The sequence below is a fragment of the Engraulis encrasicolus genome, chromosome 18 (genome assembly GCF_034702125.1).
Source record: "Engraulis encrasicolus isolate BLACKSEA-1 chromosome 18, IST_EnEncr_1.0, whole genome shotgun sequence".
Taxonomy (NCBI): Eukaryota; Metazoa; Chordata; class Actinopteri; order Clupeiformes; family Engraulidae; genus Engraulis; species Engraulis encrasicolus.
The window spans coordinates 26,285,065-26,304,579 of NC_085874.1; the positions used below are offsets into that span (position 1 = coordinate 26,285,065).

Consider the following 19,515-nt stretch of genomic DNA (forward strand, 5'->3'; position numbering starts at 1 on the left):
TGTAAACACATTTACTCCCATATTACATAAAAACACATTATGAAATTCACACAGATTGTCCATTAACATGTCAAGATTAATGCATCCACAATAGTGCAAAACCAAGTCAAATAGCACAAGCGTAACACATAAACTGCGTCCATTTCCAAGGAAACAAAATGCTATCTTTAGAAAAGTAACCCCGCACTTAAAGTAGGCTACCTTCGGATTGGTAGCTGCTAGGAAAATACCGCTTTCAGTTATGGAAAGCTGAGGTTCTCAACTTTTAAACAGGTCTTTAGGTCAAATTAAAAATATTCTGTGTCAGATCGAAAAAATGAAGTTTTGAATGGGTTTCAATGGCTCCAACGGGTTTCAAAGGGCTGTGGTGTAATCCATTTTTCAGACCGCTCGAGACACGCCTTCAGACCGCTCGAGACACGCCTTCTCAAGACACGCCCCTGTCTTGCAGGACGCAGACAGACCCTACTCGATACCCCAACTACAACATCCAACCCAACATGTGACAACTAGGGCATACTGCGCAGGCGCAGTGAGTAAGATCCGGGCTCCAGAGAGGATGAATGCAAACTTCCAAGATGGCGGTGGAGGGAGGTGGGAAGGAGACGAACGAAATTAAAACTCAATTCACCACTCGGGAAGGCGTTTACAAACTTCTCACACACTCCGAATACAGCCGTCCAAACAGAGTGCCTTTCAACTCACAGGGTTCGAATCCCGTCAAAGTATCATTCGTGAACGTCAACGATCAATCTGGTAACGGGGACAGAATCTGTTTCAATGTGGGCCGGGAACTCTACTTTTATATTTACAAAGGCGTGAAAAAGGTAAGCTCAATACTATATACTAAATACTATAACAATATGCAATGTCATAGTACATTTGTGTTAAATGTTGGCGTGTCTTTGCCGTGGAAATCTTGGAGTGATTTGGCAATTAATGGCCGGTGTGTTATAAAGTAAATCAGTCCTGTCTAGTACACTGTGGTTTCACCTTGCTGTCGAGGCGCCTCTCACCCACCTGTGGGTTGCACTTGCACCTGAAACATTGCGCGAGGGACGGGTCATCCCCACTCTCCGTGGGTCTGACTGTGGGTTTTAACCTTGGTTGTTCAGGTAGAACTGCCCCCCGTCGCAGTTGATAAACTGTCCGTCTTGTCAGTGGTCAACACCATAATCTGACACGAGTAACAATCAAGACACGCTTTCTCAAAGAAACTAGCATCGTACAAGTGGATTATCATAATAAGGTGACGGGGAAGGAAATGCGCTGCCACGAACTTTCACCGTGTGAAAGGGCGAGGACAGTTCAGTGCTGATTGCGCAGAAACCGCCAACCCTTCAGTTCCCTTCCAGCTTGATCTCTACAACTACTGCATGTGCTGTACAATGCAACACTAGGCTATCACCATGGACCAGAACGAAAATCTAACTACACCAGTCTCTTCACAATTCCTTCTCTTATTTTAACCCAAAATATAACACCAGGGCCATTGTCAAAGCCTCCGCCTACCATATGTTTTTCCTTTGTCCAGAGGATGACTGGCATCAATTGCAGTACAGTTCTAGTTGCATTCTTGCTCTCACCTGTTGCATGTGATGCTTCTGTTTATTTTCAAACAGTTGTCGTTATTTGCAGGTAATAGACATACTGTCACTGATAGTGACAACTCATGGGTTTGAGTTCAGCAGCAGAATCAGTGTTATCAGCTCAGTCTTGTTCCCAGTGGCTCCATGTGGGTTGACAATTTAACTACGGAAAGCACTGATGTATGCCAGCAGTAGCCTATGTTGATATCCTGTGTTGTTGCGTGTATTTAATTGAAAATGATTGTTTTCAACAATGTGTCTCTATGACATGCTTCTTAGTAATCTCGGAACATCCTAGAAAGGGCAGACATCTTTAGCTCAATGGTTAGACCTCTGGCCTTTGGGTCAGAGGGTAGCAAGCTCAAATCGAACCCTTACAGCACCTTTATCCATTGCTGAAGTGCCCTTGCAAGGCACCTGATCCCACATTGCTCCAGGGACTGTAACCAATACCCTGTACCTATAATAACTAAGTCGCTTTGGATTTTTTTTTTTTTTTTAAGTGTCAGCTAAGTGTTATGCAATGTAATGTAGAAAGTGATAAATGAACCTTTGACGGCTGCTGTGTGAACAATTTTTGTATTGTCTTCAGAGTGACAATGAAAAGCAACACAAAGGCCCCAGTACACTGGAAGCAGTGTTGCAAACTTTAAGGGAGATGTAGGAATTATACCTTGGAATTAAAAAATATATATTTTAGAATTGTGTTTGTGTATGTGTTGTAGTATTGTGTTTGATGTCAGACCGGTCCAATATAGGTGTGTATATAGTATAGAGGTGTTTGTGTCCTGCCCTTGAGATATGTAATAAGGCTATGTAATAAGGCAGTGAAAATCTTGCTCGTTTAAATTTGTGATCTCTGGGGTGGGGGTGCCACCTAATGGAAGTCCATAGTATTGCACTAACCCTCTAAGGTCCCTTTTCTGTGAGCACGTCATGCAGTTTCACTTTGTGTTACCATCAAGTGTGTGAGCTAGTGAAACTGAAGCCCCAGTCTGAGCCAAAATACGTGGCTCGTCTGTGCCCCTGTGCCAGACTGGCTCCAGACCCCAGGGCAAAGTCGTACTTTGTTGACAGCATTGCCATCACATCATAGCCACGGTAGACTGACACTATGTTGATGCCGGAGGAACTGTAGGCATCCAGTAGCATATTAAACATAAACATCTACTGGACTGCACAATATTTTTGTTGTCAGAGAGGCATAAATCTATTTTGACAAAAGCGGCTCTTCCTTGGGGGTGTTGTGACGCAGCTTGCTTCCATGCACGTCAGGGCTTGACATTGGCTCCTGCCAACTGCCCAAATGCTGGTATTAAACGTGCCTGTGGCTGGTAATGGTTTTCGTGTCATTAGCCGATTTGGCAGGTACCTTATTCCTTGGTATGTCCTCAGTGTAGCCTATATTCTATTGTTTGTCCCTTGTGTATCAATTGTTTGTAATTAAATTCAAGAACATTGGTTTTGTGTTAAGATTTTTTTGCGTTATTAAGTTATGTCCATTTACAAAAGGTATGCACAGCACTCATCTTCTTGCTTTAGCACTTCATCCTCTGAGGTTAGATGTACAGTATCATGATGAAAGAGAAAAAAACAGTATCAAATCTGTGACCCGGGTTCGATTCCGGCCTGAGGTCATTTGCCGAACCTTCCCCGCTAATTTCCTGTCACAACTTCACCATACTATCATAATAGTAAGAAGAAAAGTCGGAAAAATACTTTAAAAAAGGAAATAAAACTCCCTTTAAGGCACAAAATATCCAGATGTGGCATACAAAATATTAAACACCTTGACAATTATAAATGACTGACACCAGATTAGAAACACACGCTTTCCGTGGTTTGAAATGACCTTTAATAAACTGACAAAGATTTTTGCTGGTATTATTTGCACTTGTATTTTCAGGAGTTCAGTGTTTTTTTGATGTTTGTTTTGTCCTCAAAGTCCAACATGACCTCTGCGGAGGAGAGAAGAAAAGGAAGTGGCATGGTTGCTTTATTTAGACCACTTTTCTATTATTCATCTATCATGCGTGCGTGCACACGCTGTGCTGTGCGTGTCTGTGCGTGTGTTTTGAATCCACTCATGCATGGCAAATGATGCATTAGGTTAATTTGTCTTACACATTACAGTTTTTTTTTTTTCTTTGCATTCAATCATTATATTGTAATGCTATGAATATAACCTTTGTGTGTGTGTGTCCACGTGTGCGTGCATGCATGTGTGTCTGTACAGTAAAATTCTCCTTCTGAATGACTTGTATGTGTAAGCATGTAGAAAACAGACACAAATTTGATGCCCACTGAACCATATAACATTCCTTCCAATGAGGTCACTGCAGGAGTCTCCACATGCATCAGCTTACAGTAGATATGTACAGTAAATGGGCAGCCATGGCTCAATGGTTAGAGGGCTAGTCTTCAGGTCAGAGGGTTGCAGGTTCAAATCCCACTCCTACCAGCACCTTCATTCATAGCTGAAGTGCCCTTGAGCAAGGCACTTAACCCCACATTGCTCCAGGGTCTGTAACCAATACCATGTAAGCTTACCTAAAATACCTGTAAGTCGCTTTGAGTTAAAAAAAAAAAAAAAAGTAAAGAAAGTGTAATGTAATGTATATTGAGTATGAAATGTAGTGTCTAAATTACATCGTATTAGCTCAGGCAAGATGCTAATTTCTGTCTCTCTCTCTCTCAGGCTGCGGACCTCAGTAAGCCCATAGACAAGAGGATCTACAAGGGCACACAGCCCACGTGCCATGACCTGAACCATGTGACGGCCACGGCCGACAGCGTTTCCCTGCTGGTGGGCTTCTCTGCCGGCCAGGTGCAGCTGATAGACCCCATCAAGAAGGAGACCAGCAAGCTCTTCAACGAGGAGGTGGGACACGCACACATGCACACTCGTCACACATGCACCAAAATGCACAATCTCACTACTTTTTCACTTTGTTTTGAGGGCAGCTCTGTGAGTGGAAATGTCAGAAAGTCAGATGTATTCCTGAGCGTGCTCGCACACACACACACACACACACACACACACACACACACACACACACACACACACACACACACACACACACACACACACACACACACACACACACACACCGTTTTGCAAGCTCCTACTGTGCTTATTGTATATGTCAGCTTCACTACATCAGAGATCTGTTATGTCCTGTAACAATGCATGATAAATAAGCCCCCAGCTTTCTAATACTGTTTTCAGGCCGACCAGAACGGAGTCAATGTTGGTGCCCGCACCAGTTACGTTCAACACTAAAGTGCTCACCTGCGAACCGCCTGTGTTCATACTTTTTCTGCACATGACTGTGTTACCCAAATGAACCTGCTTACGCCCACGTCGTCATGGTTCCCATAACTTCCCAAATATTTTGTGTTTCGCAGTGCCAACCAACTTTCAGGTTCGCAAACGCTAAGATCTGTGGCGTGAACACAACGGCCGGTTCGCAATCAGGTGCGGGAACGGGCACTGGCACGGTTCTCCGTCGGCCTGAATGCGCCCTAATAGAGGGAACAAGTGTAGCCCAAGTTTAGCTTTACAGGCGAGTTCCCTCAACACAGGTGTTGTGTGTGTGGACCCTTGTGGTGGTAAAACAATCTTCAGCTCAATGGGTAAATAATGAATGAGGAGCCCCTATCAAATGACATATGCAAACGGCTGGACAGATGCACTACGGCCCTCCCCTACAGCACCAGTGTCAAACAGAGGCCCTCCCTGATACTCAAAGCAGAGGCTGTAGCATAGCAACCCCATGTGAGTTGCTGCTAAGGGTGTGTTGAAATTATAGATATCGGGATACAGTCACAGGCCTGTTCACGATACACGTATCGTATCGGAGGCACCAGTGCCGATGTTTCATTTCACACTCGTTCACATGTCCTCCCTTTCACTGTCTGTCCTCTATAAGGGAAGATGTGTTAACTACTTGTATTTTACTAGACTAGTGTATGATTAGTCATGAATGTTGTTTGTGTGTGTGTGAGATGAGATCATGGATGTATGTGCCAGTGAGAGACATCTCGCTTTCTCAAATAGAGGCCCCTTTATCAAGGGTGGTGCGTGGATGTCCGTGTGCTTGTCTTACTTTGCTTGTGTGTGCTGCTTCTTCTCTCATTCTTTCGGTCTCTTGCACTGTCACTTTTTCACCCCCCCGTTTTTTTAACATTCAAAAAGACGAATCGCTGCCCCATCTGTGGCGCTAACGGTATGGCACACGTCTTACACAGCTGACCCGGGTTCGATTCCCAGTCCGGGTCCTTTGCCAGCTCTTCCCCGTCTCTCTCTGTCCCCACTCGCCTCCTGTCGATTGTCTTCACCGTCCTAAAGTAAGGGCAGAGAGCCCCCCCCCCCCCCCCTCCCCCCAAAAAATAGATGAATTGCTGCGTCACTGATGTAATGTGTAAAGGGGATGTGTCTGACATGATCTGTCTCACTAGTAAGACTGATTGAAAAGTCACAGTAATGGGTCCTCTTCCGTCAGAGACTGACAGATGAAAAGTCAAAGTGGTGTGTGTGTGTGTGTGTGCGTGTGTGCGTGTGTGTGTGCTCGTGTGTGTGTGCTCGTGTGTGTGTGTGCTCGTGTGTGTGTGTGTGTGTGTGTGTGTGTGTGTGCGCTCGTGTGTGAGTGTGAGGGCACTGTGTGCCCATGCTCGGGTGCATGTGTGCGTAGATGTGTACTTGCTTGCCCTGTCTTCTTTCTTGCCGCCCTCAGTCACACAGAGGCTGATGGACAGGTGTGAGAGGGTGTGTCTGTGTGCGTGCCAGACCTGTACTGTCTCTCTCTCCTCACTCAGCGAGAGGCCGATCTCCAGGCTTTGTGTGATGTGTGTACCGATCGGTGGGTGGGTGGGCTGGCTCTGCCTTTCACCTCAGACCGAGGCTGAGGCAAGATCCATGTGTCTGTGTGCAAGCACAGACTGAGACATCTAAATAAACACTTTTAGTCTCTTTTATCAATGTGCAACCCAGTCTTCCTCCATGTGTCTGACCTGTTGTCTCTCTCTCTCTCTCTCTCTCTCTCTCTCTCTCGTCCCCACAGCGCCTGATCGACAAGACGCGGGTGACGTGCGTGCGCTGGGTGCCCGGCTCGGAGACCCACTTCCTGGTGGGCCACGCCAGCGGCGCGCTTTACCTGTACAGCAGCGAGCACCCGTGCGGCACGGCGGCGCCCCACTACACGCTGCTGCGCCAGGCCGACGGCGTGGCCGTGCACACATGCAAGGGCAAGCAGCCGCGCAACCCGCTGCGGCGCTGGACGCTGGGCCGGGCGGGCGCCGCGCTCAACGAGTTCGCCTTCTCGCCCGACGGACGGCACCTGGCCTGCGCCAGTCAAGACGGCTACCTGCGCGTGCTGGCGTTTGACGGGGTGGTGACGGGAGGGGCTGGTGAGCCGCAGTCGTCGTCGTCGTCATCATCATCATCGCCGTCTCTGTTGTTGCTTGGGTCCATGCGCAGCTATTTCGGCGGGCTCTTGTGCGTCTGCTGGTCGCCCGACGGTCGGCTAGTGGCGGCGGGTGGCGAGGACGACCTGGTGACGGTCTGGTCGCTCGCCGAACGCCGGGTCATCGCCAGGGGGCACGGACACAAGTCCTGGGTGAGCGTGGTGGCGTTTGACCACTGCACCACGTGTGTCGGATCGGCTAACGGTAGCGGGGACGTCCCGGCGGAGTTCAGCGGCAGCGACGAGGACCTGCCGCAGCAGCAGCAGCAGCAGCAGCAGCACGGTCCAGGTGTGGGCCGGGAGCGGGCCAACAGCACCCTGTCGCGCCTCTCCAAGTGCAACTCCACGGACGGCGGCGGGCTGAGCGTGACCTACCGCTTCGGCTCGGTGGGGCAGGACACGCAGCTGTGCCTCTGGGACCTCACCGAGGACGTGCTGTTCCCTGTCCTGCCCCTGTCCCGCACGCGCACGCACACCAACGTCATGAAGGCCACCAACTCCTCCCCCAACTGCAACGGCACCACCACGACCAACGCTGGAAGCGGTGACAGTACTACGGGCACCGCCCCGCCGCACCCCCAGGCAAACTGCATCTCCTCCAGCCCCCTGCCGCGCTCCAACAGCCTACCGCACTCCAACGCGGCAGGGGGCAGCACCACTCCCAAGTCCGGTGGTGGCAGTGGCAGTGGTGGTGGCAGCCACGGCATCGGCAGCAGCATCATGGACACGGCGCTGATCGCCACGGGCGTGCACAAATTCGCCACACTAGCGCTGCACGAGTCGCGCCACCGGGAGCGCCAGCACAACAAGGAGCATCGGCGCAACCACAGCCTGGCCACCACCACCCCCATGGGCACCGGCACCGGCACGGGTACAGGTAGCAAGAGTAACGACAAGCTGAGCCAGCTGGGCACGTCGCGTGGCACAGCGGCGGCACAGGCAGCACAGGCCAAGACACTGGGCACGGCGCTGTGCCCGCGCATGGAGGAGGTGGCGCTGCTGGAGCCGCTGGTGTGTAAGAAGGTGGCACACGAGAGGCTGACGGTGCTCATCTTCCTGGACGACTGCCTGGTCACCGCCTGCCAGGAGGGCTTCGTCTGCACCTGGGCCCGGCCCGGCAAGGTGGGGAAGGTCGCTCAGCTGTGTGTGTGTGTGTGCGTGTGCGTGTGCGTGTGCGTGCGTGCGTGCGTGCGTGCACATCTAACAAACATTGTGGGCATCAGAGGCAGTAAAATACTTTTAATGGTAATTTGTGGGCCCCACATGATGGACCGCATAAATCTCAGTGTTTTTCTCGATAGTTTTGTTATTACTGGTAAAAGTTAACGTGTTAAAAACATTTCCTCACTAAGGATGCATTGATGTGAAAATTTTGGCCGATACAGATATCCGATATTAACATTGTTGTTGTGGTCGATGATGACTAATATTAACTGATATCGATATTTAAAGAAAAATGAAATGACGACATTTTATACAGACTGAAAATCAATCAACTGTATTTTTTAATGTCTATTATTTTCAAAACACATTTTAACTCTTTACAACTCCGCGAGTCACATTTTTGCTGGTAAAAACGTCTTCTGTCAATGTAGTAGTAGGAGTAGTACTTTATTGTCCCCATGGGGCAATTTTGTTTGCAGTACAGACGCTGGCACATGAGACACAGACAGGTATAGCAAAGCAACAGGCAGCAACAAAAACAAAACAAAACCAAAACAGACAGGAAAGACAGACCTGCATACACTCAATGTAGGTTCTATCTTGTATTTACGTCTGTGTTGGGAAAACACTAAACTAATATAACATAATTACTAATATTACATACATTGATCGTTAATATTGGCCCAGTGTTAGCCATTGGATCGATGTTGATATGCCAAACATGGGCCGATGCAAATACCCGTATATCGTGCAGCTCTAGTGTGTGTTCGTTTTCGCATGTGAGAGCATACAGGTGTGTTCCGTTTGTGAATGTCTCTTCATGCAGGTGTGTGTGCGTGAGGATGCGGACGCAGACTTTTTGCCTTTGTGCCTATATTCAAAGCAACAAGGGTATTTGGCATCACTAACCATGTGAACTTTCCCTGGTCACAAATCACATTGTGTGTGCATGTGTCTGTCTGGCTGGATCTCAAATGGTGCACTTGTGCACTTCAGGCACTATGTTTCAGTGCGTAACTAATACGGCATACACACTGAAACATGAACACTAAAGTGCACAAGTGCACCATTTGAGATTCAGCCTCTGTTTGTCTCACTCATGCGCCCCTAGCCTTGTACCTTAACACACCTTTGCAGCAAAATATAGCGTTAAACACCACGAATAGCACAATTTTATAATGCTCTAAAATGGTTTGGCAGCCAGTGATATTAATCAAATTTCCTCCTCAACCCTCATCCAACATGCTTGAAATGATGAGCGTCAATAGTTCAGACAGATGCAGTCTGATGAGTCACGAGTCAGTGTTGGCAGTGCCCCAAACCCACCCAGACGTTTCAGAGCTTCTTCAATTATTTAGAACCGGAATGTTCCGCCCAGGCCAGGCCATTGTTTTGGGAAGAGCACGGCTTGGTGCAGTGTAGCGCGCCGCCCTCCACTTAGCCGCCCTGCTAAAGACCACACTCCTCTACATCACGCTGTATACGCCACAGACAGCACTGGAAACCTTATCCCTTATAACAGTGTAACCAGGCAGACCATTATCATTTAAATTAATGTAATGTACCAATGAAAGTCAACCAATTAATTGAGGGGTCATTCCAGCTGGAATCAGCAAATTTCTGAAAAATCTCCCACTCGACCCCCTCGGATTTGCCTGAAAAAAATGTATGTGATGGCTTAAACATCCAATAGATCATATCCACAATATCAGAACTCAGCTGTGGATACTTTTGGCACAAAAAATCTGTAAATAAGTACACCCCCTACGCTTGTTTTAGCGACATTGCATGAGTGACCATGTTCAGATTCAATTATCTCCAGAACTATTTGTGTCAGATTCATTATATTTTCAGGGCTAAGAGTCCCAGACCTGAATATCGCATATTACAATTTGCAGCACTGTAAGTCAAATCACACCGTAATAATGTGCCTCTACTTTTTGTAGATATCATATGTTCTAGGGTTTCCAAATGTCTGTAAAAACCTCAAAGTTCTACATGTAAGGTTCATCCTTGGTAAATGGTCTGATATGTACCATGACTTTCACATCATAGTATATCTAACAAAAGGCTCCAATGGTTGTTGAGATACAGAGGTCCAAAGTTCGGAAAAAATTAATTTGCACCAATGTTTGGAGCAATATTTCCAATGTATGACACTAGTTAGGAACTTTCTGTTTGGTGTTTCTGAAAGAGGATGTTTTTTTTAACAACATATCAAAAAATTGGGATGGTGTTTTGCCTCATTCTTTTTATAACGGACTTCAAAATCTCAATTGGCTACAATTACTTGAAGCTATGAGGACCATGTCACCAACCGACTTGTCGCAACTCTCAAATCCATGGCTCTGATGTCACCTTAATAGTGAAAACAAGATGGCTACCCTGTGAATGACAAAGCAAATTCTAGGGAAACCATAACACTTGTAAATGAATTGATTGATGCCACACAGCAAGAATAGCACATTGCACATGGCTTTGATAGACATTAATTATTTTAATTGTAAAATCATAATAATAATCATCATCATCATTTTAGTAGTAGTAATAGTAGTAGTAGTAGTAGTAGTAGTTGTAGCGGTAGTAGTAGTCTTGGAATAAAGTGATGAAATAGGAGAGGATTAAATAATTGTAGTACTCTTGTTTGCAACAAGGACTCCCATCCTAACTAGTCTTTCAATCAGCACCTGTAACTTTATATTTGCTATGAAGCTTGTGTCTTACTCGTTAAGTTACCAGCTGTATTGCAAAATAACTAACCATACTGGCTAGAGATTCCCTCAGACTAGTTTGACAGCATGATCCTGGAGTTTTTGTTAGAAGAGTTTGCTTGCATGCAGTATTCAATATCAGGTGAATATTGAAGGCACAGAAGTTCATATTGGCACCAGACAACCATGTGGTTCTTGTCACATTGTTGCGATCTAATTCAGCTGCTTGCATCATTGTAATAATATCCCACTGCAATGCTGACAAGTGGATTGCAGGTTAGCAGCAGTAATTACAACAATCATGGTTTGGATGCTTGCACACAATGTTCATTACTTGTAAAGTTCATCATCACATTGATCCAGGTGAGATGATGGAAGCCGAAAGGAACCTTTGCAGCATGCAAAAGCGTTCAGATATGGTGGTGGATTGGGGGCGGGGCACAGTTCTACAGTCAGGGTACCTCTGTCGTGGTGACTGTTGGCGGGGGTGGGACTGTTTTATGGTCGCATAGGAAAGTAAAAGTTGATAAGAGATGACACATAGGAGGAGACAGTTTGTAAAGAGGTATCCTGATTGTAGAACTTCCCGCCCCCCATCATCCTCCCCTGACCGAAGTGCCCTGAGCATGGTGGTGGTATGCTTACTGAAATCAATACCTCTGTGGTCCTTCAAGGTGTTCCTCATTGAATTGCCAATGAAGGAAGATTGCACACAACAATATGAGTGCAGATACCTAATGCATCATCAATGACAATGGCAAGCTACCTTATAAAGTCAACTCATAAGATGCAACTGGTGATTGAAAGTTAAGTGTGTATAAAATGTATTGTCACAGGCCAGAGCATTAAAAGTTCCTGACTTTTTTAATACATTTCATTTTTATTCAAATATTAAATCACCTTCAAGGAAATCAAGGTTGCATCAAGGAAATCATATCAACGCCTTGTTTTATTTCCAGAGGTTGTTTTTTTAATGACTTCTCTCAAAATGGTACTTCTCTCAACCATCTTGAATTTATTGCTAACGTAGCGCCAGTGAGAACATGTTGCGTAGTCACTTGATCATCTGGCCGATAGTACACTTAAAAAGATGAGGCCAGAATCCCAGAAAAATCAGAAATACTCAGCTGAACAAACAGCTTTGCCTGGGCCCGGGATAAAGTCGTCTGAAGAGACCCCTTCCCAATACATGCAATGTAATGAGTACCCAATCTTGATTCCCCCATGTCCTTGGCCCAGAACAATTCACCACTTCCGCTTCCCTCTGCACTATTTGATCACAGGCTTATGTCACACCGCAATGCGCTTTACGATCATTAAAAGGAATGAGGCAAAACACCATTCTATTTTTTTGCTATGTTGTTAATAAAAATATCCTCTTACAGACACAACAAAAAACAAGTTCACAGCTGGTGTCATACTTTGGAGGTATTGCTCTAAAAAATGGTGTTTTTTTTTCATGACGCCACTTTGGATGGATTTGAGGGATGCATGCCACACTGCATTGAGATTTGAAAAGGCATTATACAGATAAAGGGGCAAAACACCATCCCAATTTTTAGATATGTTGTTAATAAGAATATCCTCTTCCAGAAACAACAAACAGCAAGTTCACAACCGCTGTCATATATTGGAAATATTGCTCCAAACAATGGTGTATTGTTTCCTTCCCATGATGCTGACTTCCTGGAACTATTTTGGAACTATGCCATTGGCTCCATGAGCCGCCATCTTTGTGTGAAAATGGAACACAAAAATCAAGGGGATTGGCCACCTTCTTAGGATGGAATTGAGGGTTAAGTCAGAAATACTGAAATACTGAGCTGAACAAGTATAAAATCACCTATTTGGGATCAGAGATTTTAGGTTTTAGTGTACACTGACTTGGCTATTCATTTTAGGTGTAGTAAACCCAATTTTTCTAAGGTAACAGGGCTTCTAAGGTGCACCTGCATGTCACACAGGAATGAGTTTTAAAAATTAATTATAAAAATAATGGGGCAAAACACCATCCCAATGTTTAGATATGTTATGAATAATAATATTATCTTTCAGAGACACCAAACAGCAAGTTCACAACTGGTGTCATACATTGGGAATATTGCTCCAAATAATGGTACAAATTAGTTTTTGCCCATCTTTGGACCTCGGCATCTCAACAACCATTGGACCCTTATATTAAATATGATGTGATGTGAAAGTCATGGAACATATCTGACCATGTACCAAGGATGAACCTTGAATGTTGAAATTTGAGGTTTTTATGGACATCTGAAAACCCTTGCAATTTTAATTTCAAAGAAAAGTAGAGGGCCAGCATTAAGGTGTAATTTGACATACAGTGCTGCAAATTGTAATGTATGCTTGTCAGGTCTATGACTCTTAGCCCTGAAAAAATAATGGACCCACCACAAATAGTTTTGGAGATAATTAAGTCTGAATATGGTCACTCAGGCATTGACACCAAATCATGGGGAGGGGGTGTCCTTATTTACAGATTTTTTGTGGAAAAAGTATGCACAGCTGAAATCTGCAATGGTGGATATGTTCTATTGGATGTTTAAGCCATCACATATATTTTTTTCAAGCAAATCCGAGGGGGTCGAGTGGGGACCATTTGCTGATTCCAGCTGGAATGACCCTGAGGCAATACACTAGAAACAGAAGGTCCTCATTTTAGAGCATAATAGTATTATGGACAGACCTTTCCAGATGTTTTCACTTGCCAACTTAACATGTCCAGGTTACAGGTGCGATGTGCAAATAAAAAAAAAATCTGTGTGTCAACCACAATGTCTCTAGATTAGATCACATTACTGTGTTCTGACCAGAAGTTTGAACTTGTCTACTTGTCATGTCCTGGGTCTCATCAGCTATCATCTTCTGTCCTTCCCCCTACAGGGCCTCCTGCTGTCCCAGAACCAAGGCAGCTCCCCTAGTGGCACCACAGTGTAGGGTCCCAGGGGATGTGCAGTGTTGACTTGGACCTGGCTTGCTTTGCCTGACCTAGCCGTAGCCACTGGCTGGAGACACTTGGCAAAGCAACACTACGCAGGGACGAATACCCCCGTAGAAGACCCCAGTAGTCAAGGCCTGCGGAGATGGAAGACGAGTTCAGGCAGACTGGGGGAGATTGGGACCAGGCCTGTAGATGGATGGATGGATGCGATGCGATGGATGTGGGTCGGAACCCTCGTTTACCAGCCCCTGCTTTCCTCTGCTCTCCTCGTGGGACAATATGGCTGCCACAGTTTGTTGTGTGGCAGGCAGGCCAGGAGTAACCTGACTCTCGTCAGATGGATAGTTTCTGCCATGCTCCACGAACATCCATCTGGAGCGTGGTTTTATCGGGAATCCTTGCACGTGATTGGGGAAACACTTGTCTGACATTTTAGATTTTAATGAGCTGCTACTTAAATTACCGACAGGTTTGAAAATACACTTAAATATTTCAGAATCAATGTCGATGAGTAGGTCCACGTGAGCGGTCATTGTTGCTGAAACAATTGTTGCGTTTCACTTATTTTTCCTCCTTCTCCACTAAGTCTAATCTCTGCAATTCCCGTGATCCTGATTGGTTTCTTCCACATTTTGGGTTTGGCAGCAGGGTGAATTCTAGGGTCTTCCAGACTCTTGTGTGAGCTCACGTAGCTGAGCGGAAATACACGAGGATCTGGCGAGAGTCCGGCTAGGCTTGGAGAGTCCAATGAGTGCGTCTTAATATGCGCTTGTCTCCTAGTCCCGCCTCCTGGCCCCTCCTCCGTGGAGAAAACAATAAAGTTTCCCAGCTGTCAGCCTAGCCACAACAACTTTTGAGGGACTGTTTTTCATTCACCATCCCAATTGCAAATGAGAAAAAGACTCTACAATTGAGCTTTTGCAAGATATTGAAATATAATGTTGTTGTCAGTGATGTCATCATGACGAGAAGCAAGTGGAGGAGGCAAGTGGAGGAGGCAAGGTCGCATATTAAGATGCACTCAATGTCTCAGAACCCATGGAGCGGAGTAGGGTGCAGATTAGGCTATGGCCACTATGGGGCAGCACTTCCGTGCCATTGCTCCTAACAGAAAGGACTTGAGGATCTTCTCAAGCCTATGGCAATGAGGTAGAGTCTAGAACTACTCTTTGATGTCTAATTCCTTTTCTTTTCATTTGGAACCTTCCCTTTTTTTCATTGATGTTTTCTTTTATAACATTTCTGTTGACACTCCCTCTACACTCCCCCCTACCTTCCGTGTGTGTGTGTGTGTGTGTGTGTGTGTGTGTGTGTGTGTGTGTGTTGTGTGTTGATTCTGCGACTCAACTGTGGTTGTGAAGTGGGATGTCTCTCCCTTATGTGTAAGGGGCACACTCCTCACAGCAACAACATCTCTAGTAGCTGGTGGGCCTGGAATCGTAGCTCCTCTAGAAAACGAGTTACGTTCTCACTGTTGAGTGGCAACTTGATTTTAATAATATAACCTCCTGACGGTATGTTTAGTAATATTCTGGCTGTTGCCACTCTAAAAATGTAGTTTTAGATATGAAAAATTAACGAAAATAAAAAGAGTCTGGGGATGACGTCACACAATGCACAGTCAATGGGAAATCTCCGCCCATCAAAGTTGAATATGGAATATTTATCCGTATAACATGCTTTTTCTCATAGGCAGATAATTCACCTAATCATTGGAACAACATAGGCATTTCTTTCCATGCCATTTTGTTGTTACTGGAAAAAAATAACACGGCTTGCATTTCTTTACTGACACGTAGTTTTGGGTTTTGATACAGACACAGTTTCCGATTGGCTATAGCCCACTTCTCTTGATGGGGCATTTAATAACCATTTCAGATCACGGTAACTAGGGCGTCTGTGAATAAACTAAAGAGAAATGAAGATATCATATGTGAGCAACACAAAACTATGCCTGATATGCGGTAAATCCATTGTGGTAAATCATAATGATGAGACTCTTGCATGGTGTCAATCTTCCTATAATTAAAAGGACGCACCGTGACATTTTGATAACACATTTCTAAAAGCCATCTTTTACACTTAACATTGTTTGCACATCGATGACATTACTTCTCTACTCTAGTCTTTCTATAGTTCATAATTCGCTCGCTTTTATCTCTTTTTTTGGCGAATAATCTAGTCACCTCATAAAATAGCCACCTCATCGCTCTTTTGCTTTGAGGGAACGGCTTCTTTTTTATTTATTTCTTTAAGGGCTTTTTTGCCTTTTATTTTTTGACAGGACAGTGGAGGAGAGAGACAGGGAAGGATTGGCAATTGACCCGGGCCGGAATCGAACCTGGGTCGCTGGCGTAGTAACCCATTGCCCTACGGCAGGGCCTGTGTTTTCTTTTTGACATTTTCTGTCTCGTTGCCTAAGGTCAGACAAAACTAACAGCGAAAAAGAGCGCTTCTGAAAGTTTGAGGGAAAACATATTTTTTTGCACGTAGACTACAAGTGAGCCGACTTACCCCCCAACTTGCAACTTTTTGCCATCAATTCTGACGGCTCCTGGTAGCATGCGCGCACTAGCTGCATTCTGCCCCATTGACTTTGCATTGAAATGACGTCACTCGGTCGACTAGTTTTTGTTGCATTTTTTTATAAATCAATGTGCAAGTTTCGAGGGTGGCAGCAGCCAAAATATTGATTAAGGGGTTGTCAGGGGGTTATACAAGTTGCCACTCGCTACCACGAACGAACTGACAAGATATGAGTCTTGGCCCTCAGCCTGTAGCGCTTTTGCACTGATTGTGTGTGTGTATGTGCGTGCGTGCGTGTGTATGTGTTCCGTTTCACACTGGTTTCATCTATTCAAGGATGCCGTTGACATTGCATGGGTCGATCTCAAAATGCATTGTGGGTCTGTTGGTTCTGTGTGATGAAGTGTTCAGAAATGTTCATCTTTGAAATGTTCAGGCTGTGATGTATCCCTCAGCTAATTTGGCCGTGTGTATACATGTTCCCATCGGTCAGGCACGTCATCATCTACAGTCATGCCTCGGCGGACTGAGTCACTGTGAAAAGGTGTGTGTGTGCGCGTGCGTGTGCGCGTGTCTGTCTCATAGCACCACAATTATGGAACAATACTCCTTTGAGACCACCATGCTGGCATTGGGGGTCCTATTGGAACCAGGAAGTTTTGTCTGAGAGAGGTCTTGCGATTATGGTGGTGGTATTATTATTGTTATTATTATTATTATTATTATTATTATTATCATCATTATTATATTCAGATTAGGGATGCACGATGTCAAAAATTTCGGCCGATACCGATATCCGATTATGATATTGCGGTTTTGGCCGATGACCGATATTAACCGATACCGATGTTTTTCTTTCTTTTAAAAAAAAAAGAGATGACAATGATGCAAACGATCTGAATTTTTGAATGTCGTCTTATTTCCAAAAACACTTTTTAACTCCCTGTGATAATTAGATAAAAAAATAGAGACAAAATAGAAGACAAACAGTGAAAGTCATCGTCAAGTCCATTCTTTTAGAACCGTAACATATAAAAAAAAACATCTGCGTTAACATCGGCCCAGTTTTACCCATCAGACCGATGTCCGATGTGTTGAATATTGGCTGATATCGGCCGATACCGATACATCTGGCCGATACATCGTGCATCCCTAATTCAGATGTATGGACATAATATTTGCACTAAATGCTTTGCCAGAGATGAGGCTTTTTTTGGTCTCTGAATTTTAAAAGGATGCCATGACCAGATTGTTCAAAGTGTACATAGAATCAAGAAATATTTGTATCTACTGAACGTTTATTTTAATATTATGTCTACTAAATGAATGCTCTGTATTATATTTGTAAATATTGTAATTTAAAAGATTTATTGATCCAAATCATTGTTATAATAGCTTATTCACCTCTGAAAAATAGTGAGATTTATAATGTGTAAAGCCACGTCTAGATAAAATTAAAGAATGTTCAATATTCTTCCTTGTTTCTTGCTTATTTGTGTATAAAGTTCATTCTCAGAGTAAGACAAGGTGTATGTGGTATACAGCACACTTTGATATCTAACCGACTACCCATTTTAAAGGAAAAAAGCCCTATGTGACGCGTACAGCTCCTTTCTATAAAAAAAGGAAAATGATGTTTATTTCCATAATTCCATCTATAATGTTATGCTGTCGTAGGTTTTTTCAATAATTCACCCGTTTATTCTTCTTCATATTTTAGGATTCCAGCCAGAAAAAACAATTAAAACAAAAAAGATTGTGATGAAATCACCATTTTCTTAAGGAAAAAAGAAATTCAGATCATATCAGATCAACTGAAATATGGTACTTTCTAAATTACATATCAATAATCAATACTTTGTTAGGAGTTATGGAAGCCCAGATATCATTTATGCTTTGCCTTTTAGCTGTTTTTTTTGTGCGTTTTGATCTGGTGACCCACACTTCCATCTTGTTTATACCTCATAGATTACCAAATGTGATCTTCAATGAGATTTTATTTCTGGTGAAATGCCCGTACCACCAAAGCACCAAAACATATGTGGTCATTTCCGAAGTAAATGGTGATTTCATCACAATATTAAAACTTTTTGAAATCCTTAATTCTTTTTTTTTTTTTTCTGGAACGCAAAGTATGCAAGAATAAGCAAATTAATAGTTGGAATAGTTTAAAATATGGACCATGAATCTATTAGTGCAGGTGGATATGTCAGAAAAAAGAGGTTTAGGAACATTTCATATAGATTTTTCCAAATTGTGTTTTTTATCAACTACAAACCCCATAGTCTTCAAATCCACCTGTTTCCATTTTTTTTCCGAAGTGGAAACGCCCAAAATCCAATTTTTAGCTAATGGTTGCCATATTGCAACTTCATGCAGTCGCGGAATCTTGTGTAAAATCAGGTTTTTCCTTAAAAAGAGAATTTTCCCTTCATAAATCTTCAATATATTACTTTCCAAATGTTAAAACTCATTAAATGACATAAATAAAAATGCATATTTTTAGTATTTAGTGAAAATATATTTGGTAAAATAGCAAAATATGGTCTACAAGACGGCCCATAGACATGTACACACATTTACATAAAAGCTTCATAAGGTTGTTTACACTTATTTGCAAACATTTACAATGCATTTTCACATTAAGCATGTCTAAAATTACAAATATAAGTTCAAATGATTAATTTGGCACAAAAATTATAAGAAATATCTGTAAAAATTGCCTCATACTAATCTAATTCTAAGTCATTTCAATGGGGTTGATTGGGGTAAATGGCCAACAATGTTGTTCCATAACTGCATGAAGTTGCCATATGGCAACCATAACATTTTACCATTTTACAAAAAAACCTTTGCATCTAAAGTTGTTTTAATGATGAAAAATAACAGTTTACATATTCCAGATAGTGTTTGTATTTTTTTATAACAATATTTTGGGCTGAAATGAGAGTAATACCTTGGTTTATGGAGGCCTCGAGCGATGACCTCCACACACAAAAGTAGGTGATGAAAAAGGGCTTCCTGTGTTTATTTCTTTATCATGTGACCTGAAAAGTTTTTTTGGTTTCAAAGTAAAAGGCTGTCTTATCACAAATAAGTAT

At 43.7% G+C, this 19,515-nt stretch overlaps 1 protein-coding gene across 1 annotated transcript; it reads left to right on the forward strand.

The window, feature by feature from the left end:
- The first annotated feature begins 563 nt into the window (after nt 1-563).
- LOC134469215 (WD repeat-containing protein 20-like) lies at nt 564-17,868 on the forward strand. Its single transcript, XM_063223356.1, has 4 exons — nt 564-827; nt 4,288-4,470; nt 6,653-8,176; nt 13,831-17,868. Exons 1-4 carry the CDS (start codon nt 564-566, stop codon nt 13,882-13,884), a joined length of 2,025 nt encoding a protein of 674 aa, XP_063079426.1. The 3' UTR covers nt 13,885-17,868.
- Nucleotides 17,869-19,515: the final 1,647 nt, after the last annotated feature.

Coding starts and splice junctions, on each gene's coding strand:
- LOC134469215 (XM_063223356.1), top strand. CDS start 564: ATGCAAACTTCCAAGATGGCGGTGGAGGGAGGTGGGAAGGAGACGAAC. Junction 828..4,287: donor TTTACAAAGGCGTGAAAAAG/GTAAGCTCAATA, acceptor TCTCTCTCTCAG/GCTGCGGACCTCAGTAAGCC. Junction 4,471..6,652: donor GCAAGCTCTTCAACGAGGAG/GTGGGACACGCA, acceptor TCGTCCCCACAG/CGCCTGATCGACAAGACGCG.